At 50.5% G+C, this 24,868-nt stretch overlaps 1 protein-coding gene across 11 annotated transcripts in view; it reads right to left on the bottom strand.

The window, feature by feature from the left end:
- CNOT1 (CCR4-NOT transcription complex subunit 1) overlaps positions 1-24,868 on the bottom strand; it is a 1,684,613-nt gene that overhangs the window by 1,066,614 nt on the left and 593,131 nt on the right. For all 11 annotated transcript variants that reach the window (XM_086945302.1, XM_086945307.1, XM_086945301.1 and 8 more), the window contains one exon: positions 6,736-6,937. In XM_086945302.1, the coding sequence (XP_086801428.1) occupies positions 6,736-6,937 (202 nt within the window). The remainder of the gene's footprint in view (positions 1-6,735; positions 6,938-24,868) is intronic.

Here is a 24,868-nt window from a genome sequence, read left to right as displayed (position 1 = left end):
GGTAGCAGGCACTGACAAGAAATCTTGATTCTTCTTTCACTGCGTGTCTCTTTAGGCTTCACAATACAGAGGACCCCTTCCCCCTTCCCTTTCAACCCGAGGCACCACAAGGTCGGCAGTAACGGCTCAGAAATGGTTGGTGTTAAAAAAATAAAAAATAAGTAGGGGAACTGCTTTGTTGTTCCTCAGACATCTGCAGACCCTTATTTCTTTGATAGCATTTCTTCTTGCTGCACTCCACCCAGAGGTGGACGAGCCACTGAAAGGGGGAGTCAGGCTCGAGCCCGATGCCTCACTCTGGCTGAGCTCGAGGTCCTCTTGGGTTCTCGAGCCCAAAACGATCCGAACTTTAAAATGTTTTCTGCCTACCACCCACGCTCCAACTGAATACTCCAAGATGAGAACATTATCCTTTGATGTAAAATAGGAAAAGGAAATACTTACTCAATGTCTGAATGGCACAATGTGGAATCAGGAAACCTAGAACTTTTCCTGCCTTCCCTGCTTGACCAAACTGAGATCCTAGACAAATATTTTATTTCACTGTGTCTCCTATTTTCTTTATTGCATTTAAGAGTGCTTTGAAATACATGAGTTCAAGGTGTGTACTATCTTGTGTAGGATTGAAAGACTAGAACGTTGCTCCATGAAAGAATCAAGGCCACCTACATGGCACACATGGCAACTGACTTGCCTTTTAATTCACTAATGGCAATGCAGTCATGGCTGGGGCCAGGGGGCATGACCATTTTGAAGTTCATGTTTAATAAATCCCTTGCAATGCAGTGATATCATCTGATGTACTACGTTGAAACACTTCTATCTGCTAAAGAAATGCACTCTTTGGAATGTTGAAGTGCAGGAGCACTTAAAACCCAGAGAGTCGGCTCGGCTCTTGCAATTAATTTGGTTGTAAATGTGTATTGCCTCGCCCGCCCCTTTGTGCGAATATGACGTTGAAATCTGCAATGATTTGTATCCTCAGCCTGCCCAACGTGATGCATATTTACTCCCCACGCCCATAGCCTTATTAATGCAATAGCAAACAATAAAACCCAAGGAACGAAACACAGAAGGAAGGGAAATCCATTCTGAAAGGTTCATCTGAACACTGGCAAAATGACAATGCAACTGTTCAGTAGTGTTCATAGCGCCTAACACTGAGCCCAGTGTATGCATTTATTAAGTGTGGGCTGTTTTCAAGACCACAGGCCATGATGTCGGACTTTACATCAGAAGGGGGCTCCTAGGAGCAATATACAAAGACCTATTCAGATGAGACAAATGCGCCTGCGGTACCCGGTGATTAGTTTCTATTTAATGATTATGGCCTAATCAGAGCCCCCAGGATATAGCGGCATAGCGGCATGCATTAGCTTGTGTAAAAATGCAGCGATTTCTACAAAAGGGGCGATTTCGTGGGCATTTTTTAAAAATTGCGGCATTTTTACAAAAGTACAGATTGTGATTTTGTTGCTAATCGAGATATCCTGGAGGGTCTGACTAGATGTTGCCCCCTCCTCCGAAGCCACGGTAGGAGGAGAGATAAAACCAGTATCTGGAGAGGTGTCCAGGCCACTGGCCTCCACAAGGTTTCCTGCCCAGTCCTCATAAGACTGACACTCCTTGGTCAGATGGTCCTCAGACCCCTCCCAATCCTCCTTATTACCCATCTCCTGATACTCAGGGTTGTCAATCAATGGGGCCTGTTCGTAGAAGTGGAAATCTCCAAACGGCGTCGATAGCGGCGCCGTTCCGGCGCCGGAACAGGAGCGATGGAGGCATCGGGGCCGGCGCCGCCCGAGGACGGCGCCGGGGGTGTCACCAGACGGACCGACCCCGGGGGGGGGGGGGGGGGGTCGTAAGGTCCACTGGTGACTATCCTGAGCCCGATGAAGGACCAGTGGGGTCCCGCGACACCGGGCCCGAAGGCGCCGGTGGCGTCAGGACCGCTTGACCTTGCGACGCTGGGCCCGAAGGCGCCGGCGTGTCGGGACCGGGGGGCCATGCAGCGCTGAGCCCGAAGGAGCCGGCGGCTTCGGGGCCGAAGCCCCCGACCCGCAAGGGGCCCCAGACGGGTCCACTGGGCCCGGAGGCGCCGCGGAGCCCGTCGAAGGAGAAAGGGACCTCATGGCCATGAGGAAGCGCTCGATCTCCTCCGGCGTTGCGTTCTGCCCAGGGACCGGAGGGTGTGGGGCAGGTCGCGAAGCCCGCGACTCCGAAGGAGCCGCGTGGGCATGTCACCCGAACCCCCGGCCGCATCTCGCGATCGTCGGGGGGGGGGGGGGGGGGGGGGGGGGGGGGGGGAGTCAGAAGAGCGATGATGCCTCTTCGACTTCTTGTGCTTCTTACCTGACGACTTGGACCCGGAGGAGTGGTGCCGACTCCCGAAGCTGTGGCGGCTCCGTCCCCGCGACCTGTCCCCGCGACCTGTCCCCGCGACCTGTCCCCGCGACCTCCCGTGGGACCGGGACCTCACGCGGCGTGGGGCCGACTGCGGGAGTTCGAGTCGCCTGCGGGACCGCTCCCGCCTGGCTTTCAAAGAGAGGGCCCGGCAGTCAGAGCAGGCCTTGTCGTCGTGGTTGACGCCCAGACAAGTTAGGCACAGGTGGTGCGGATCCGTGACCGACATTGTGCAGTCGCAATCCTCACAGTGCTTGAAACCAGGCATCCCTACGGCACCGATCGGAGTCAAGAAGACTTCGAACAATGATCAAAAAGATCCAAAAAAGTTAGTCAAAAATTGACTAAGTGTCACTGCTTTTTCCCAGATCTGCGCTTGCTGGCGCGGAAAAAAGAAGAACTGACGTCAGCACGCGGAGGCGGCGTCCAAGTACTCTGACAACATCACGGCGCCCACGACGCCGACGAGGGACGCGGAGCCGCAAACAACGCCTACCGACGCGCAAGGGTACTGCTCGCAAAAGGTTTCGGATCCAGTCTGACGCCTGGGGATATTCTAAGGTAAGGAATCTATCACTAACGTACAGCGAGTATACCCCTGTACCCTTTTCCTGTATGGGGAAGAGTTTGATGGCCCCTTTTTGCAGCATGCTGATAACTTCTTGCTGCAATAAGTCTATGTGCTTTACGGACATAGGACGGTGTCTTGGGGGTATGTTGGGTGGAGTGGAAGTTAGCTCTAGACAATAGCCGTACTGAATAAGTTGTCTCACCCACCTGTCTGTGGTAATGCTCTCCCACACTGGCAGGAACTGTTGTAATCGCCCCTCGACCGGTGTTACATGGTCCGGGGGCAGTGACAAGGCGTCACTGTTTAGTATTTGCGGAGGATCTGGTGCTATTCCCTCGTCCTCTGCCTTTGCTGTTGTTGCCACAGTATCCACCTCTATTGTTTTTATTATAGGTGGTCTATAGGTGGTGTGTGTGCTCCCTTTATTGTATGGAATCTGTTAGGATGCCTGGCCTCGTGTAGCTCCTCTGTTACTGGAGCGACGAAAGGAACCTCCTCTGAACTGTTGGTACTGCAAGGCACCCATAGACTTGGCGGTCTGTCTTTTTTAATCTTTTCTAAGATTGTGTCCACATTAGGACCAAATAAAAAAATCAGGGTTCACAGGCTGATTCAATAATGTGGTTTGAATTTCAGGTTTGAACCCAGAGATGCGCAACCAAGCATGTCTCCTGAGCATGACACTTGTGTTAATGGCCCTGGCTGTGGTGTCTGCTGCATCTAGCTCACATTTAATGGATGCGTTGGATATGAGTTTCCCCTCCTTGATTAGCATTTCTGCTCCCTCCTTGTAGGCCTCAGGCAAATGTTGCAGCAGTTGCTCTAGAGTGTCATAACGCGCCCTATCGTATCTGGCTAATAGGGCCTGTGTATTAGAAATTCTACAGATATTAGCTGCTTGAGCAGCCACCCTTTTCCCAGAAGCTTCTAATACTTTAGATTCATTGTCTGGAGGAGGAGCATCACCCGTAGGTTGTGAGTTGGGGCGCTTACGAGCATTTGAGACCACCAAAGAGTCTAATGGCAGCCGTCCCTTAATATATGTAGGGTCCACAGGCGCCGGTCTGTATTTTCTTTTAATTCTGGGGTTAATAACCCTTGCTCTAGTGGTTTCTTTGAAAATGTCCCCTGTGTGTTTAAGGACACCTTTTAGCATTGGCAAAGTTTTAAAAGATTTCTCTGAAGTGGAGAAAGTGTCAAACAGGAAGTCCTCTTCAACTGGGTCAGCATGCATGTCCACATCATGATTTTGTGCTGCCCTTTCAATCAAAGCGTTGAACGCAGCTGTATCTTCTGTTGGTGAAGTTTTAACAGGATAAGGAGGAGTATCAGGAATAGTCTGTGACTCCCCCTGGTCAGCAGGGTCTGTCCAGGCTTGACTCTGGTCATCCTGATCCGTGTCCGCAGGGTAATTATATTGTTCCTCATAGTCATACCCCATATCCTCAGTAGTGGGTGTGGGTGAGTATGCAGAAGTGTCCTGGCCATGGTACCTCACAATCTCAAAAAGGCCAGGCGATGTTGAAGCATCCCTTTTCTTCTGGAGTGGAATTTTGTATGATTCCAGAGGATTTTCTGGCCTGATCTTCCTTTGATAAATAGTGAGTCTACCAGGTTCGGAGTCGATATGTAGCTTCCACTGGTCATCATATGAAGGCTCTTGGTACATAATGTCCTCTTCTAGAGGATGACTCCTTTTTCCCAATGACACCTTTTTGGGTGTTTCGACCCCAGGTTTTGGATCGAGCGCCTTAGGGCGTGCAGTCGGGGGCAGTCCGAATTTTATCGGTGGCATAGTGTCTTTAGACAGACTGACCTCCTTCGGGGCCGGTGTCGATGGAGGCCCGACTGATTTTGCCTTTTCGCCAATAAGTTTTTGGCCCTGCGTCGACTTCGGTGCTTGTGGCGTCGGAGGCGCGCTCTTCTGCCTCGACTCGGTCCTTTGAGGCGCTTTTGGATTTCGACTCGAGGCCTTTGACGAGCTGGGGCCTGTCAACTTGATGCTTCGGATCGAGAAGCTTCCGAGGCTAGAGTCCCTTGTTTGTGTCGGCGTCAGTCGACGTCGACTTCGTCGGTTCGACGTGCTTGGTTTTAATGGTGGACTTCAGCGCACCGATCTTCGGTTCGACACTCTACTTTTGACCCCACAGGGTCGTCGACACCTTTTTTTCTTCGTCGACTCCGATGGGTTCGAGCTTTTCGATCCGAAGACTGTTTTCAGCAGTTTCGGTTTCGTTTTAAGTAGTTGGACCGATGGCTCATGTGATATATTCTTAGCCAGGCCTTGACGCGGGGCTACAGAATATTCTACATGATCTTGGCTAAGGCCTTCTGGCGATGCGTCGACCTGAGCCCTTGGAAGTCTTTGAGTGTCTGTTTCGGGCCCCGTACCCACTGTTGGACCTGGTTCATCGCTTTAGTCGTCATCAACGGCTCCGATGGGGGATATGTCGTCCCTTACCTAGACGACGTTTTCATCTTCGACGTTCTCTTAGTCGTCTTCATAATAGTTGGGAGTCATGCTCCGAACCGGGATCCGACTGCTGTTCTGGATCCTCAGTCTCGACGACCTCCTCGTCCTCTTCGAAGATATTCACCGGGTCGGGCGCTGGCTTCGACATAGTTTGCCTCGCTGCACGTCGGAGTCTAAGCGTCTTCTTCGACCTGAATTGAGCACAAGCTAGACAGTTGTCCTCATTGTGCTCTGGTGATAAGCACTTGTTGCACACCGGGGGTACATCGATGTGCGGATACTTAGAGTTACAAAGGGGGCATCGTTTGAACGGGCTCTGTTCCATAGACGATCGGCCTCCAGTGTCGAAAAGGCCACGCGGCTCTCTTCGACGTCCTGCTCAAGAATAACTGAAACAAGAACTCTGCACCGATCGAAACAATACCGACGACCCTGAAGGCCTTTTGGCCTTTAGAAAAGTTCCCGAATTGGAGTAAAGAAAAGTACATCCGAACCCAATGGTGGAAAAAAACAATCTGAGGATGGAGAGGATGCCCTTGCGCACTGTAGTCAGGGGGAGGAGCCACCTATCTCGTGATACTTCGACGACTCTTCCAGGAAAACAATGTGTAATCATCCGGACCCAACACTAGGCGGCGATCTATGCACAGGTATGAATTCAGCAGCCCACATGCCTCGAACACACATGTTACACACTTCGTGTGAGTCGGTGCGCGGTTATTTCATGTGACACCAAGGGCAGAATTTGAAGGGAGTTTGGTCCTTCGTCTGGGGGTCGGCCAGACTTGGGTAGGCCCAACAGCATTCCACGAACTTTCCTTTCGAAAGATAGTTTTAATAAGTAAAAACGATACGCGATAGAAAGGGAGACGCAATCGGAAACAATACTATCAAGGCAGTGTGTCTTGCGCATCGAGGGAAATCGAAGGAACGGTGAGGAACCATAGCGCAGCAATTCACGTCCTAACCCCATGGCAGGAAAAAACAATCTAACAATGGAGTTGATGCCCATGCGCATCATCACCCAAAGGAGTGGTCACCTTCTTCTCAACTGGAAAAGACTTCTTCGAAGAAAAAGTGCAAACATCCGGACCCAACACTAGATGGAGGGCTATGCACAGCATGTGATCTACAGCTCACATGCCTCAAACAGAATTTCAAAGGTCTGATTATTAAAGTTCCTGGCTGAAATCACCCTTTAAATTATTAAGGGATGGTCTTTGATGACCAATCTAAATACACAGGTTGAACAAAATAGTATAAAAACTACGATTCTCTGAGAAGTTACCTGGAAGTTGTGTAGGGAGATTCCCAATCCCACTGAAACCTGTGCCCTGACTCTGTGTGGAGAGGGGTGGGAAGGCTTTGGCTGGAGACTGTGGAGTACTAAAGGCAGAGCCCAGATTGGGAGGGAAAGCTGGTAAGCTCTGGGTGTGGGGGGCAGTAGTGCTTCCAATGCTGAGAGATGCCATAGCTGCAAGAGGATCAATCTACAAAGAAATAAGAAAAAACTATTAGTAACTGAACTAAAACATGTAAAACAGTTTCATTTTCAAAGTAAAAAGCAGAGTATGTTTATGCATCAGATTGTATGTTTGGCTCCTACAACAAACTAGGGTTACTAGGTAGCAAATTGAATGGTTACTGTCAAACCACATGTCCTGGAGCCACAATACAGTTGTACTCCCAGAGGTTGAGTAAGTAAGCATATGGTTTTTAAACCCGAGAATCTCAAGGTGTATGAAACTGGCTCTATATATACTGCACCAAAGTGAGGTACAGAGTGTATAGAGTCCAAGTGTCTCCAGAGGTTTGGCAGAGGCCAAAGTTAGATAGAACCTTACTCTCTAAAGTGGTAGCTTGGTCAAGCAGTAAGGCAGTATCAGGGGACAGTGTAAAGCATTTGATGTACACACCCAGTCAGCAAATGTTCTCACACACTCAAGAACTGAACTCTAGGCAAAATGTTTTGCATATAAAAACACTGTTTTATTTCTAGACCCGAGGAAGACTGGTGCAGGTAAGCATAAAAACACTTTTCAGTAGTAAATTACTTGTATGAACACAGTTCAAAATAGCAGTGTAACTTGTACTGGTTTTGGTTACATTTTTAAGAAAGCAGTTTCAACACATTGCAGGCATAGTACATTTAATTGAATGGGCTTTTTAACTCAAATGTAGTTATTTACTTTAGCTAACACAGGACTGGATCCTGTATTCACTCCTGGGACATTTCCTGAAAACAGGTGAGTAAATGAGTTTTGGTTAAAGGTACAATTTTTAAGGAATATTATTGTATTTCAAAAGTTGGCACTTGTAAACTTTTTCACATAGAATCACCAATGTTATCCTTTAGGAGGAAATTCACTTAGCAGGTAAGTTAGGTTATCGGTTTCAAGGTAAGTGATTGGTCTTTTGAGTTAGGGTTCTGGGGTTAGACTCCGGAGTCTTCCAGGGTCAGTGATGCCCTGTTGTTGCACCTTCAGCAGCACTCGGGCGGCCAGGAGCAGAGTGTTGAGGCCAAATGTTATCCAATAGGTGAGGGGGGACTCCGGTTAATGGCGGCTGGTAAGCAGACCACACGGTTCTGGGGTCCAAGCTCCTAGGGTTAAGCTCTGGGCAAGTTGGGGACCAAGTTAGCACCAAAGGGGAACCATCAGCGGCGCTAGGGCAGCCGGGTGCAGTTTTGAGGTCAGGTGCCCTGTTGATTTCAACTGGATTTCTCCAGGACACAGAAACACTGCGGGCTCAGAGACGAGGATCTTCCATGAGTGACCACCACTTTGAGGGTAAGATGGGATGTAGAGGGATAGTTAGACACCGCTGGGTTGGGCACACAAGGCCGTGGGGATTCGGGTGCAGGGGTGCCTTTGGATGTCGGATTTTCTTACCAGCTCTGGTAGCGGTAGGGGGGTCCTCTGGATTGAGGCTGCAGGCATCGTCTGGAGGCTTGTCAGGGGTCGCCGGATCTTGGGTCAGGATCGCCAGGGGACATCCTTGTGGTGTTTGTTTACTCAAACACGGGCAGAGCTCGGCGGGTTCAGAGTGGGCTGGATTTGCGGTCCCTGGTTGGCACCAGAAGCTGCAGTTCAAAATCGCCCGGTGTTCACGGGAGAAACAGCTTGGGAAGTGAATGCAGGCAGGTCCTCCGGGGTTTGAGGTTGCTGGCCGTCGGGATTTTGCAGGAGCAGGTTCGAGGGGAGACCGGCCTGGGCAATGGTCAGTGGGAGTCGCTCTCTTGTTAGCTCTGCACAGCTTCTCGTCCTTTTCTGGTCGTTGCTGGATCTGAGGATGGAAGGTTCAGGGTGCCCCAAAATACTAAAGTTAGGGGTGTTACAGGTAGGTACAGCTCAGGGACCAATGGGTCCATTCCCTGGGGTGGGTACAACCCTTATTCGGATATTCTCTAGTGGGAAGGGGGCAGGAGCCTGCTCCTGGTTGGCTGGGCCTCCCATCCACAAGATGGCAGGGACTCGTGTTGTGCTTCACCTTGCTTCCCCCACCCTAGGGGTGGAGTTGGCAGTGGTGGGCACACCTCTCTCCCTCACTTTCTATTTCCTGCCGGGTCTTCCGCCCAAAGTGGGTGTAGAACCAGTGGGGATGGGGGGTAGAACCAGTGGGGACCAGTTGCCGAGTACAGCAAGTGGTCTGAAGAGGCTCACAAAGGCGGTATGCCTTAGAAGCCTCTCCTTCGTGAACCCTGCCCATCCTGGGAGGGGGGGGGGGGGGGGGGGGGGGGGGGGGGGTTGGCACCTCGTCCCAGGATGTGCATTGTTTCAGGAACCCTAGAGCAGCAAGCTCTAGACCCAGGGGTCCAGAAATATGTCTGGGGGTGGCATCCTCGGCAGCCACTCAGTCAGGTCAGTGGGAGTTGGTTGAGTTTCAGGGGGCATCTTTAAGATGCCCTCTGTCATGCATTTTACATTAAATTCCACACTTGCATTAGTGTGGGTTTAATGTGCTGAGAAGTTTGATACCAAACTTCAGTCTTCAGAATAGCCATTATGGTGCTGTGGAGTTCGTAATAACAAACTCCCAGCACCATATACTCTTAATGGCAGCACTGCACTTACAGTGCCCAGGAATGGACCAGGGTACTGTAGGGGTACAGGGCTCATGCACCTGTACCCTCACCACTGTCATAGGGCACCCAGCTAGAGGGGTGACTGATGTATGCCAGGGCAGTGTTTTGTGGGCATGGCCCACAGGGACGAGTGCCATGTCGACTGTTTTGTTCTGCACCAAGACACGCAGCCTGCCAAGGCAGTGTGTGTGTGTGTGTGTGTGTGTGTGTGTCAAGGCCTCTAATGGTGGCACAAGAAGTGCAGCAGCCCTTTGGGGTCTTCTCTGGTCACCATTCCCTGGGTACCAATTACTAAGGGCTGACAGGTGGCCAGAGATGCCAATTGGGTTTAGGCTTCAATGCAGTTTTAGGAAAGGAACACAGGCCCTGGTACCCGATTGGCAGGAGCCCGGGGCACACTCGGTCAAAGCACATCTGTAAATCAGCAAAAAGGGAAATGGTGCCTTTAATAGGTACTGAAAAGACTAAGCAGGTAACTTTAGAAACTCATTTTAGGCAAAAGCAATCCTAAACAAATTAAGACATGGCCAGATTTGTGTGACAAGGACTCTGGTATAATCGGAAGCACTCAATCATGCCTTAGTCTATGGTGAAGGAGTCAGACAAGTGCACAAGCATGCATTTTCCATTTTGGGAATCATAGAAGTGGTGTGGGGTTTAGGATGATTGTGAGACAGTGCCATCTTTCTCTCACTGGTATGCCCCCACTTTTTTCTGAACTGCTGATGTGCTTTGACTGAGTGTGCCCTGGGTCCCTGCCAACCAGGTACCCAGGGCCTGTGTTCCTTCCCTAAAACTGCATTGAAGCCTAAACCCAATTGGCATCTCTGGCCACCTGTCAGTCCCTAGTAATTGGCACCATAGGTACCCAGGGAATGGTGACCAGAGAAGACCCCTGAGGACTGCAGCACTTCTTGTGCCACCGTCAGAGGCCCTGTACACCGACACCCACACACTGCCTTTGCAGGCTGAGTGTCTAGGTACAGAGTTAAACGAAGAGTCGACATGGCACACAACCCTGTGTGCAATGCCCACAGAACCCACTGCCCTGGCATACTTCAGTCACCCCTCTAGCTGGGTGCCCTATGCCAGAGGTGTGGACAGGTGCATAAGCCCTGTGCCCCTACAGTACCCATGGCCATTCCTGGGCACAGTAAGAGCAGTGATGCCATTAAGAGTATATGGTGCTGGGAGGTTGTCATTACGAACTCCACAGCACCATAATGGCTACCCTGAAGACTGACAAGTTTGGTACCACACTTTTCAGCACATTAACTCAATTCGGTTCAACCCTCCAGACCTAAAGTCTGGAAAAGAGACCTGAAAAAAACTCAACCCATTCTCCATACCCCCGAACAGTCGCGACCTCCTACTCCCGCCTACGGGCGCTACAGATGTCCAATCCCTGACTGACCACTATCTCAACGCCGTGACCTCAATAATTAATGAGGCTGCTCCCATGCAGCTAAAAAGAGTCTCCGCTAAAATCTCCAACCCATGGTACGACGGAAGTCTCAAGGAAGATAGACGAGCCATGAGATTGGCAGAGCGCACCTGGAGGGCAGCTCCCTCTGCACTACACCTGAAAACCCTGAAGAAAAAGAGAAACGCCTACTTCAGGAAAATAAAGCGCTCAAAAGCAAACTTCTTCAGCCTCCAGCTCGACCAAGCAAAAAAATCGCCCTAGAAAATTGTTTGAGTTAATCAGAAAACAAGCCAAGGAACAATCCCAACCTCTCAGTACTTTGCACGAAGCACCCTCCTGTGAAGACTTCGCCACTTTCTTTACCCAAAAAACTCACAACAAAGAATGATCTCCGCGCTGACGCAAGGCTCCACAACACACTCAACTGCATTACACCCACCGAACCTAAAAACAATGCAACATGGTCAACCTTTGAAACCTACTCCGAAGAAGAAATAGGCAAACTGCTCAGCACCTTGAAACCTTTTAATCACCTCACGGATCCCCTCCCTGCTAACGCTGTCAAAGATTTCACCCCACTGCTCCTTCCTCTCTGGACTAAAATCATCAACAGCTCGCTCCAAGAAGGAACCATCCCAGACTCCCTCAAAGTTGGACAAGTCACACCTTTGCTAAAGAAACCTACTGCCGACCCATCCGACCTAAACAACTACCGTCCCATTACCAATATTCCCACTCTCGCCAAATTATTGGAAAAATGCGCTCAACTACAACTGACTAAACATATCGATCTGTTTGATCTCCTCAACCCGCATCAATCAGGCTTCCGAGCAGGACACAGCACTGAAACTGCTATGACTCACATAATTGACAACGCCCTTCAAATCCTAGATCAAGGTGATACCTGCCTCCTCATCCTGCTTGATCTCTCTTCAGCATTCGACACTGTCAAACATGAGAAGTTACTCGATCTTTTGAGCACAAGAATGGGTCTTTCTGGGACTGTTCTCAAGTGGTTCACCTCCTTTTTACGCAACAGGTCGCAGAAATTCAAGAGTAACAACCTGATGTCCTCTCCAATACCTGTGTCGTTAGGCGTCCCCCAAGGATCTTCCCTATCACCAACCTTGTTCAACCTAGTTATGGAACCTCTCACCACCTTGCTTCAAGCATCCAATGTACTCTTTCACATGTACGCAGATGACACCCAACTATATCTCAAATTACAATCCCCCAATGACATTTTACTACTGAACTCAACGATCAGAAGCACCCAATCCTGGCTTGCTGATAATCATCTCAAACTCAATGCTCTGAAAACAGAATTCCTGCTGATCACACCTCCCGCGAAGATCCCCACCACGCAAACCTGGCTTAAACAGTTAACTGCACTCAATGTCCAACCCATCATAGTGGACTCAGCGAAATCTTTAGGCATAACCCTCGACTCCAACCTTAACATGCAGCATCATATCAGCAAGGCTACTAAGGGAGCGAACTTCCAAATCAATACCCTGAGGAAACTTAAACCCTTCCTACCAGCAAAAGACTTCCAAACTGCAGTACAAGCTCTAGTAATCCCGCAAATTGAATACGGCAGCACCGCTCTCTGCGGTCTCCCGTTAACCAGCACTGCACCCCTAAGAGCCTCTCTAAACGCTGCAGCCAGACTCATCACTGGATCAAAAAAACACTCGCACATCACCCCTGATCTGAAAACACTGGACTGGCTGCCTTTTGAAGCCAGAATACATTTGAAAATCGCCTGCATGACACACAAGGCTCTACATCTGAGCTCTCCCGGATACCTCACTCAGAAGCTGTCAATCTCTGGCGGCTCTAGAAACACTAGAGGCACAAACAATCTTCTGCTAAAACCTCGAAGATTCCAGAAGGTAAAAACCTATAAACGCTCTCTCAGGAATGGCACCCAGGATCTGGAACTCACTCCCTCCTGAAACCAGGCTCATCTCCTCCTTCACACTTTTTAAGAAAGAAGTAAAAGCTATTTTTATGGCCAAATACACTTGACCTATTAGCGTGGATCTGGAAAGACCCTACACCGACCTGTATTACTCTGTTCGAAATCTATGACTATGTATTTCACCTGAATTATTGACGCTACTGACTATCTATGCACACATTTAACTCTGTTCGAACTCTATGACTATGTATTTCACCTGTATTATTGACGCTACTATCTATGCACACATTTAACTGTTATATTTGTATTATGGATGTGCTGTACTACTTTGCTCCCTCACGTACCTACCCTTCCCACTTATTATGTGTAACCCCACTCTCTTGCTGGCATTCCCGGCTTTGTAAAGCGCTCTGATATCTGCAAAGATCTTGTTCGAGCTATATAAAACTTTCAAATAAAATAATAAAATAAAATCCCACACTGGCATCTGTGCGGGTTTAATGTAAAATGCACCAGAGGGCATCTTAGAGATGCCCTCTGAAAACCTAACCTACAATCCACATCTGGGCTGAGTGGCTGCAGAGGCTGCCACACAGCAGACATGTTGCTGGACCCCTGGGTGGAGAGCCTCCGCTCTCCTGGACCTGCAACAATGCACATCCTGGGCGAGGTGCTAGGTCTCCTGCCCCAGGATGGGCAGGAGGAAGCTTCAAATGCATGCCACTTCTGAGATTCTCCAGACCAATTGCTGCACCCAGCAAATGGCCCCACCCAGTTCTGACCCTCACTGGCGGGAAGACTGGCAAGAAAAACTACGTCAGGAAGTGGGGTGTGCCAGCCTGTGCCAACCCCACCCCTCAGTTGGGGGAGACTAGGTGAAGCATGACCCCGGGCTCCGGCAATCTTGAAGATGGGGAGCCCTACCCAAACCCAGCTAGACTCCTGCCCCCCTCCCACAGGAGAGAAGCAGGCTCGGGGGGTGTACCCTCCCCAGGACAGGGACCTATTGGTCCCTGCCCTTGCCCTATCTGTAACGCCCCTAAATTTAGTATTTAGGGGCTCCCTGAACCTTCCTTCCTCAGACCCAGATACCTAAAGAAGATCAAGAGGAAAAAGACCCGCCGTGCAGCAGCTAACAGGATGACAACAACTTGACTTGGCCCCAGCCCTACCGGCCTGTCGATCCTGGAACCTGCTCCTGCCTAAATCCCGGCTACTCCTGCGGACAGCAACCTTGGGACACCCAGAGGACCTGAATGCCTTGTCCCTCTCAAAGACTGAGACTTCCATCAGCAGAGGCTCTGCTACAACAACCCCATTGGTGCCAGCCAGGAAGCTCTGGACCGGCCCACTGTGCACCCGCCAAGCCCGGCCAGTGCCAGAGTGATCCAAGACCACGAGGACGTCCCCCCGGCAACTGGGACCCAAAGTCCAGGACCAAAGACCCTCCTCGACGAACCAGGCGACGCCTGCAGACTCAGAACCAGGGGGTCCCCCAACTGAGACAAGCGGAGGGTAAGCTTTTCCGACACCCAAAGACACCCCTGCACCCAGTGCCCTAAAGCCCCCTATGCCTCCCTTTGGGGTACCTACCTGTGCTCCAAGATCCCAACTTACCTCTCGACGTGCTGTTCGCCCCTGGAGAGTCTCCGCCCAAGCCTGCAGCCTTTGTTCCCTTTTGACCTTTTCCATTGGATAACATTGAGCGCCCGACGGCTCAAAAGCACCCTGCACCCAGCCGCCCAAGTCCTGCTGGCTGGGCCACGCTTGTCCTATCCTGCTTCCCCCTTTGGCCCGAGCAAGTGACCAGGAGCCCAGCTCCCACAGCCACGTGGCCTGCTAGCCAGCAGCCACCAACCAGTTGCCCCCGTCTCCCATTGGATAATATTGGGCCTATCTACCTCTGCACCCAACCGCCCCTGCGCCGCTGAGGGCAGGCCAACTGTACCTACTTGGCCCTGGGGGACCCCTGAGTCTATGCCCAGAACCACAACTTCACCAGGCGAGTACTCACCAGAAGTACTCACTCACTTACCTGTCATTGAATAACATTGACTGGTTTGACTCGAAAAATCTTCAAAGTGTCTACTTTTGATAACTTGAAATATTCATATAAAATCATGCGAATTCCGAAATACTCACCTTATATTGAGAGCAGTATATTTTTGATGCCTGTTGGTTCTAGAAATAAAACTATATCTTTTGATATAAAAACAATTGGCCTTGTGTTCAGTCGCTGTGTGCGACACAAATGCTTTACACTGTCCTCTGGAACGGCCTTACTGCACGACCAAGCTACCACTTTAGAGAGTAAGGTCACACCTGGCTTTAACCTTTGTTATATCTCTGGGGTTTGGTGGACTCTATGCACACTGTACCTTACTCTGGTCCAGTATGAAAACAAGTTACTTACCTGTAACTTTGGTTCCCCAGTATTGGTAACTTTCATAGATTCACATGCTTTGTATCATTCCCCGTCGTCGGAATGGGAGCCTCGGTACATAAAAAATACCTTAGTAGTAAGCACAAAGTGAAAAATAGGTCTAGGCCTCATCTCATTTTGTAGCTTATCCACCTCTTTTTGTAAAAGAGGCCAAATTCTTGCAGTAGCCAATCAGAGCAGCCTCACCACATAGAACCTTCCTGAGAGAGCCTCAGTGCCTCAGATTTTCGTTGCCTTTGTGAACAGCAACATCATTGGATAATAAGGCTGAGCTTTCCCAGGGGAGGAGGGTGGGCGCATGGGAATCTATGAAAGTTACAAATACTGGGGAACCAAAGTTACAGGTAAGTAACTTGTTTTCTTGCCCCAGTATTGAAACTTTCATAGATTCCCATGCTTTGTATCAGAATAGCTAGCAGTAAAGACAAAAGCATATTTTGTAATATGTGTATCTGTAAATGTCATACGTAATCCTGATAAGAAAACAGATACACATTTGCATCACAAAGCAGAACAATCACAAGTAATACAAAATATGCAAAACAGGAAGGCGGGATAGAAAGGAAAGCTCACCGACTTATTGGAAAAGGTTCCTCAAAACCGCCTGGCACACTGCCGCATCCTCTTTCACAGAAGAATCCAAGCAGTAGTGGTGAGTGAAGGTGTGGACACTGCTCCATGTCGCCGCTCTACATATGTCCTTGATCGGGACACCTGAAAATAGTGCCACAGATGAAGCCATTGATCTCGTAGAATGAGCACGAACTGCTCGCTGAAGTGGTTTCCCCGCTTCTTGATGGCAAAAGTGTATTGCACTGGATATCCAGCGGGAAATGCAGGGTTTAGAAATTGGACAACCCTTTCATGGAGCAATGAATGAAATCAAACAGCTGGGAAGATTTTCTGAACAGTCTTGTGCGCTCCAAGTAGAACTTGAGACATCTGTGAATGTCCAAAGAATGCAAAGCCCTCTCTGCTGGCGTGGAGGGCTGCGGAAAGAAGGATTTTAAGATCACCGGCTCGTTCAGATGAAATTCTGAGGGTACCTTCGGAATAAATTTAGGATTTGTTCGTAGGATGAGAACATTATTCTTGAATTGTAGAAAAGGTTCCTCAATTGTGAAAGCCTGGAGCTCACTAACTCTTCTAGGCCAAGAGAAGAGCCAGTTTCCATGAGACAAACTTCATGTCAGCTCTATGAATAGGCTCAAATGGGGCCTTCATTAGATGTGACAGAATCAAATTAAGATGCCAGGCTGGAGGTGGAGGCCGGACTGGTGGAAAAACCCTGAACAAACCCTTCAGGAATTGTTTAATGATCCTTGCAAACCAAAGGGAAGGACCTGATGATGATCGTCTAAATCTAGAAATGGCCGCTACTAGATGTACCTTTACAGAAGAAGGAGCCAATCCAGATTTAGCAAGAGAAAGTATGTAAGGCAAGAGTTGGTGCGGTGCAGACGTATATGGATGTAGACCTTCTCTCTGACACCAAAGGCAGAATCTCTTCCACTTTGCCCGATAGGTTTTATTCGTACTAGGCGCTCGGGCCTGGGCCAAAATGTCTTTACATTCTCCTGAAAGATTTAAACCCTGGAACTCTCTGAACTCAGGAGCCACTCTGTCAATTGTAGTGACTTCAGGTCTGGATGCAGAACCTGCCCGTGAGCCATGGTTAACAGTGATAGAACAGGACGCAGGAGAATCGGTTGATCTTGGGAGAGAAGAAGTTTTGAGTACCAAAACTGCCTGGACCATGCTGGTGCAATCAGAATCGTTCTGCACGGTTCCGCCCTGAGCTTGCGGATCAGTCTCGGGATCAGCGGAATAGGAGGAAAGGCGTAAACAAATGCGCCGTGCAAGGCAATCAAAAGCGCATTCCCCAAGGATCCTCCGATGGTGAACCCTGCTTGCGAAGGACTGGCATTTGGCGTTTTGGGGAGTCTTAAACAGATCGATGGTTGGGGTCCCCCAATGTGAAAACAGTTCGATTAGAATGGTCTGATCCAGTTCCCATTCGTGGCTGATAGTCTTTTGGCGACTCAAAGCGTCCGCTGTGGCATTGTGTGCCCGCCAGATGTTCTGCTGAAAGGGTGATATTATTGGATCACCCAAATACAAAGCCTCTGTGCTTCCTTCGAAAGGGTGCAAGATCTCATCCCGCCCTGCTTGTTTATGTAGTGCATGGCTGTGGTGCTGTCTGTACGAACCAGCACTGAACGGTTGCGGATCCTTGGAAGGAAAGCCTGCAAGGCTAGACGAATGGCCATAAGTTCCAGCAGATTGATGTGGAACTTGACTTGGACTGAGCTCCAATGACCACTGACTTTCAGTTCTTGGAGAACCGCTCCCCATCTCTCCATGTAAGCATCTGTTGTCAATACCATGGGAGATGGTGGAAGTTGGAATGGGAAACCTACTGAAAGATTGTCTTTTAGCAACCACCAGCTGCCTGCCTTACGCATCTCCGGAGTGATTACTATCTTGTCGAAGGAGCCCGTCACTTGACGCCATTGTTTGTCCAACTGTTCCTGCAGTGGACGCATTCGCAGCCTGCAGTGTGGTATCAATGGTATGCAGGAGGATATCGATCCGAGACGCGATTTGTATTTGCGAACTGACAGAAACTTCCGTGTCTGTAGAAGGCGAGCTGAGAGAATCAGTTTGTTTTGGCGCTCTTCTGAAGGAAAAGCCAGGCAGCACTCCGTGTTTAGGATCGCACCCAAAAACTTCGCTGTCTTGGAGGGGCGCAAAATTGCAAATGCTACTTACCAGTATGCATCTGTTCTTGGCATGTAGGGCTGCTGACATTCATATCGGTGCATAGATCGCCGCCTAGTGTTGGGTCCGGATGATTGCACATTGTTGTCCTGGAAGAGTCTTCGAAGTATCACGAGATAAGTGGCTCCTCCCCTGGACTACAGTGCGCATGGGCATCCACTCCATCCTCAGATTGTTTTTCGCCATTGTGGCAAAGATGGAGTGTAATACCGTAAGTGACGACCATGCTAAGAGTAATTCTGAGTGCTGCAGCCGCTACAGGCGCCGGGGAGGAGGGCAGGCGATATGAATGTCAGCAGCCCTACATGCCAAGAACAGATGCATACTGGTAAGTAGCATTTGCAGTTCGAGGCATGTGGGCTGCTGAATTCATATCTGTGCATAGAATACATAGCAGTCCCCTCATTATTGGCGGCCGCCCGTGCCAGCTGCAGCAGTTTGGAAAAGTGTCTTGAGAACAGCCTGACCTACAGCTGCCTGCTGTTTAGAGTGCACGTCTACACAGTAATGTTTAGTAAATGTATGTGTGGTAGACCATGTGGCTGCTCTACATATATCCTCTAAGGGAATGTTCCCAAGGAAGGCCATAGAGGCCCCCAACTTTCTGGTGGAGTGGGCTCTTGGTGGAATTGTAAGAGTGCGTTTAGCCTTTGCGTAACAGATCTGAATACATTTCACGATCCACCTAGCAATACCAGCCTTGGAAATAGCGTTACCCTTGTGGTGTGATGCAAAGGCAACGAAAAGCTGCTTAGTTTTTCTAAAATCCTTGGTCCTGTCAATGTAATACATTAGGGCCCTTTTAACGTCAAGGGTGTGGAGCATCCGCTCCGCCAGCGACTCAGGATTTTGAAAAAACACCCGCAACTCGATTGTTTGGTTTATGTGGAATTGAGACACAACCTTGGGTAGAAATTTAGGGTTAGTGCGGAGCACCACCCTGTTAGCATGGACTTGGAAAAAAGGCTCTTGGATGGTGAGGGCCTGCAACTCACTAACCCTTCGTAGCAATGTAATTGCTACTAAGAAAGCCACTTTCCAAGTCAGGAACTGAAGCTCGCAAGAGTGCAGTGGCTCAAAAGGAGGACCCATCAGCCTTGTAAGAACCACATTGAGGTTCCATTCTGGAGCTGGTGGTGTCCGTGGTGGAATGACCCTTTTGAGTCCTTCCAGAAATGCTTTGATAGCAGGCACTTTGAAAAGCGAAAGGTGTTGTCTACTCTGGAGGTATGCGGCCATAGCAGACAGGTGAATGCGGATGGAAGTATACGCAAAATTGCATTGGTACAGATGGAACAGGTAACAAATTATGTTCTGAATGGAAGCATCCAGCGGGTTAATGTCGTGGTTCGCACAATAAATGACAAACCGCTTCCATTTAGCCGCATAGCATGCTCTAGTAGTGGGCTTTCTTGCCTCCCGAATGATGTTCATGCAATCCGGGGGAAGATTGAGGTAGCCAAACTCTAGGACTTCAGGAGCCAGATCGCCAGGTTGAGCTGTTGCGGATCTGGGTGCTGAATGTCGCCATGGCTCTGCGTCAGAAGGCTGCGTGTGAGATGAAGCCCTTGATGCGGTACCACGGAAAGTTGCAGAAACGTGGTGTACCATGGTTGGCGAGCCCACGTTGGAGCAACCAGGATGAGAGTCATCGAGTGCTGCCTGAGCTTGCGCGCCACCAGCGGTATCAGAGGGACTGGGGGAAAAGCGTACGCAAATCTGCCTGACCAGTTCATCCATATCGCATTGCCCTGCGATTGCGGGTGTGGGAACCTGGCGGCGAAGCTTTGGCATTTTGCGTTCTCCCTTGTGGTGAACAGGTCTATCTCTGGATGACCCCACCTTTGGAAGTACGGTTGGAGTACTGATGGATGTATCTCCCACTCGTGCATTTGGTGGCTGTGCCTGCTGAGCAGGTCCGCCATCTGATTGTCTTTGCCTGGGAGATGTTCTGCCATCAGGAAAATGTTCCTTTGAATGGCCCACTTCCACATGCTCTGAGCCAGATGAGACAGCTGCGGAGAGTGGGTGCCCCCCTGTTTCTGAATGTAGTACATGGCCGTCATGTTGTCCGTCCGGATCAACACGACCTTGTTGCACAGATGTACTTTAAATGCCTTTAAGGCCATGAAGATTGCCATCAGTTCCAATACATTGATGTGCATCTTCCTTTGCTGTAGTGTCCATAGTCCCTGCACTGTGTAGTGGAGTACATGCGCTCCCCATCCCTGGAGAGAAGCGTCCGTCGTGAGGATAATCTGTGGCACAGGCTCTTGGAACGGTCGGCCCTTGCAAAGGTTTTGTGGATTCCACCAATGCAGAGAGTTGTACGCCCGACCGCTCACCAACACTAGGTCTGTTAGTTGCCCGTGAGCCTGAGTCCACTGACGTTCTAGGCACTCCTGAAGCGGACGCATATGTAACCTCGCGTGCGGGACAATGGAGATGCAAGAGGCCATCATGCCTATCAACTGCATGAACACTTTCGCTGGAAGCGAGTGCCGAAGGTCTGAATCTTTGGATCAGCGTCTGAATACTGGCGACTCACTGAATTTGGCTGCGCAGTGGCCGCCAGAGTGTTTATTGTCGCGCCCAGATACTGCCGTATGTGGGCGGGCTGGAGATGGGATTTTGGGTAATTCAGTGAGAAACCCAGATCGTGCAGGAGATGAATGGTGCGGGACACGTGGTCGGCGCACTGTTGTTCCAACTTTGCCTGAATGAGCCAGTCGTCCAGATAGGGGTAGACGTGGATGTTTTGACGTCTTAGATGCGCCGCCACGGTCGCCAGGCACTTCGTAAAGACCCTGGGCGCTGTGGTGACCCCAAAAGGCAGAACCCTGAACTGGTAGTGCTGGTCTTGAATGGTGAACCTTAGGTACTTCCTGTGTGAAGGATGCAGGGGAATGTGAAAGTATGCATCCTTGAGATCCAGAGTAGCTAGGAAGTCCCCTTGCCGAAGCAGCGGGAGAACCTGCTGCAACATGAGCATATGGAAATGTTCTGACAGAATGTACCAGTTGAGGGGCCTGAGGTCCAGGATGGGCCTGAGGGATCCGTCCTTTTTGGGGATTAGAAAGTACAGAGAGTAAACCCCTGTTCCCCTTTCTTGCATTGGAACGAGCTCTATTGCCCCTTTTTGCAGCATGACTTGGACTTCCTGCTGCAACAAGTGCAAGTGCTCGCCGGACATAGGACGGTTTCTTGGAGGTATGTTTGGTGGAGTGGAAGTGAGTTCCAGACAATAACCGTATTGGATAAGAGATTTGACCCACCTGTCCGTGGTGATGGATTTCCACGCGGGCAGGAATTGCTGGAGTCTCCCCCCGACTGGTGGTGTGTGGTCGGGGGGCAGTGACAAGGCGTCACTGTTTGCTGGCGGTGGAGGACCTGGAGCTGTTATTTCCACGTCCTCTGCCTTTGACGTTGTTGCCCCGGTAACCACCTCTACCCTTGTTGGTGTATGAGGATTAGGTGTTGCTTTTATAGTATTGTGTGGATTGTGACGCTTGACCCCTTGAGGTGCCTCTGTTATTGGAGCGGCGAAAGGAACCACCCCGAAACTGCTGGGACTGTAAGGCACCCTTAGATTTAGCAGTGTCAGTGTCTATTTTCATTTTTTCAAGGGTTGCATCCACTTCCGGCCCAAACAGGTGGTCTGGATTAACTGTTTGGTTTAAGATGGTAGTCTGAATGTCAGGTTTAAAGCCTGATATTCTAAGCCATGCATGCCTACGCAGTAGCACGCTAGTGTTTATAGCTCTGGAGGCGGTATCAGCCACGTCCAGTGTGCACTTAATTGAAGCATTGGTGATAAGCTTCCCCTCCTGAATCAACATTTCAGCTCCCTCCTTTTACTGATCAGGTAAGTGCTGTAGAAGGGTTTCTAGGGTGTCATAGTGCGCTCTATCGTAGCGTGCAAGTAGCGCTTGCGTGTTTGAAATGCGCCACATATTAGCTGCCTGCGCAGCAATACGTTTCCCTGAAGCTTTAAAGACCTTTGATTCTTTGTCTGGGGGAGGAGCATCACCCGTGGTCTGTGAGTTTGCCCGCTTACGTGCGTTGGAGACAACCAAAGAGTCCAGTGGCAACTGTCCCTTGATGTACGTTGGATCAGTGGGCGCTGCCTTGTATTTTTTGTCAATACGAGGATTGATGACTCTTGCCCGGGTGGGCTCCCTGAAAACCTCAGGCGCATGCTTTAGCACTCCTTCGAGCATTGGCAATGTCTTGACAGTCTTTTCAGCCACTGAGAAAGTGTCAAAAAGAAAATCGACATCCACTGGGTCCGCATGGAGGTAGACATCATGATTGGCCGCAGCTCTCTCAATTAGAGCGTTGAAGGCTGCAGAGTCCTCTGTTGGGGAAGTTTTTGCAGCAAAAAGCTGCGGCTCGTGTCCTGACTGAGGGTCCTCAGGGTCGCCTCCAGCAGACCATGGCTCATTGACATCCTCTGGATCCGAGTACGCTGGATAATTGTACTCCTCCTCCTCGTCCCCGTCACCCTCCCCAGCGTTAGAGTGAGTGGGTGAGAGCTCCAGACCTTGTGGAGATGCAGGCTCCATAGGGGCAGATGCACCCGCAGAGTCCAACTTCTTTTAAAGGGGAATATGAAAATGCTCCAACACAGGCTCCGGGGTTATGTTCCTTTTAAGGAGAGAGAGCTTGCCTGTGTTGGCGTCGATGACAACCTCTCGACGCTCCTCGTCCGCTAGTGGCTGGTGCCGTGGCTTTGGCACTACCAGGGATGCTTTCGGCGTAGACACCAGCTTCAAGGGCACCCCGGCCCCATGTTTCGGAGCGAAGCCTTCAGCGCCGTCTTTGGCGGCAGCGTGAAGTGAATTGGCGTTTGCGCCTTCGCCGGTTTCTGTGGAGGCTTCGGCGTCACATCCTTCGGCTCGAGAGCCACAGCCTCCTTCCGAATACGCTGAAGGGACTCCGTGACCTTCTTTGTAAATGAGGGGGAGGGCCGGACGGGCTCGAGCGAGTCCTCAGAGTCTGGATTCGGGTCGGCAACCGAAGGCGCAGTCTTCGGAGCCGACACAGCACCTCCCTTTGCTTTGTCGACCGGGATCGGTGCAGGCAGAGACTTGGGGTCGTCCTGACGCTTCTTCGAGGCCTTCTTAGGGTCATCGACCTTCTTGGCGTCGACACGACTCTTCAGAGCGTCGACCAGCTTCGGCGCCGACGCAGCCGCGTCGGGCGTTTTCGCCTTCGGCTTCGACACGGGGGTCTTCGGATCGGCCAGCTTGGCGTGGCTTTTGAGCTCGGCGGCCATTTTGGATTTCTTCGGCGCCGAGGCCTCTGGAGCCTTTGATCCCACCAGTGCGACTTGCACTTTCGGTTTCGATACAGATGGTGTGGACCCCGATGGCTTCACTTTCGGTTTCTGTACCGGGAGTGGCGCATCACCAAGGTCCGTGGCCGGGCCCGGAGGCGGGGCCGTGGGACGAGTTTTGAGGTCTTGGGTAAGGCCCGAAGGCGATCCCTCGACCTGGGCCTTATGCTGGGGTTCGGCCCCGGAGTCAGTATGAGGATGCTCCTCTTCTGAGCTATCCTCTACGGTGGCAATGGCCCCGTCGTCGTCCCCTACCTCCTCGACGACTTCCTCGAACTCTTAGTCTCCCGCGTCGTAGTCTTCTTCCTCTGACGCCGGGTTAGAGTCCGAAACATTCAGGATGGTGTCGTCTTCAACATCTTCTTCAAAGATGTTTGCTGGTGGGGGTGCCGATAACTGGGCCTGCAGTCTTGCGGCCCGACGTAGCTTGAGAGTCTTCTTCGACCGGAACTTGGAGCAGGCCATACACTTGGCCTCGTCGTGGTCCGGCGACAAGCATCTGTTGCACACTGGGTGCACGTCGAGGTGCGAGTACTTTGAGGTACACACTGGGCACCTCTTAAATGGAGTTCGTTCCATGTTGAAGTAGTCTGGAGCGTCGTGTAGGCCCGTCCGCGCCGACAGCACGCGGAAGGGCAGCAAGTGTTCGGAGCCGATGAATAAACCAACCCGAACGATAGACAATACCGACGCGAGTCCTAAAGACCTTTTGGTCTCAAGTAAAGAAAGTTAAACAACTATCGATTCCGACAGAGGGAACCGAAACACATCCGAACCCAATGGCGGAAAAAAAACAATCTGGGGATGGAGGCGATGCCCATGTGCACTGTAGTCCAGGGGAGGAGCCACCTATCTCGTGATACTTCGAAGACCCTTCCAGGACAACAATGTGCAATCATCCGGACCCAACACTAGGCGGCGATCTATGCACAGATATGAATTCAGCAGCCCACATGCCTCGAACCGACTTTTCCCTGTTGAGCGGAAGGCCTAGCTGCTCGAACAGTTGACTGCAGCTCGTGACTGCCCTGGACGCCTCTTGGAACGAAGGAGCCTTTACCTGCCAATCGTCCAGATATGGGAAGACTTCGAAAGACTGCCTTCTGAGAAAGGCTGCCACAGGAGCCAGTACCTTTGTAAAGATCCGCGGAGCAGACCGGAGACCAAAAGGCAGTACTTTGAATTGAAAATGGCTCTTGCCTACTGTAAATCGAAGATATTGCCTGTGAGCTGGATGAATGGGTACATGGAAGTAAGCATCTTCCAAATCTAGGGTTGCCATGTAGTCCCCTGGATTGAGAAGGCGGAGGATGTCCTGAAGAGTGACCATCCTGAAGCACAACTTGATGAGATAAGTGTTGAGCTGTCGTAGATCTAAGATCGGACGCCACTTGTCCTTCGTCTTCTAAACCAGGAAGAACCTGG

This window comes from Lissotriton vulgaris, chromosome 12, assembly GCF_964263255.1.
Source record: "Lissotriton vulgaris chromosome 12, aLisVul1.2, whole genome shotgun sequence".
NCBI classification, from domain to species: Eukaryota; Metazoa; Chordata; class Amphibia; order Caudata; family Salamandridae; genus Lissotriton; species Lissotriton vulgaris.
This window is presented reverse-complemented; position numbering and strand designations above follow the sequence as displayed.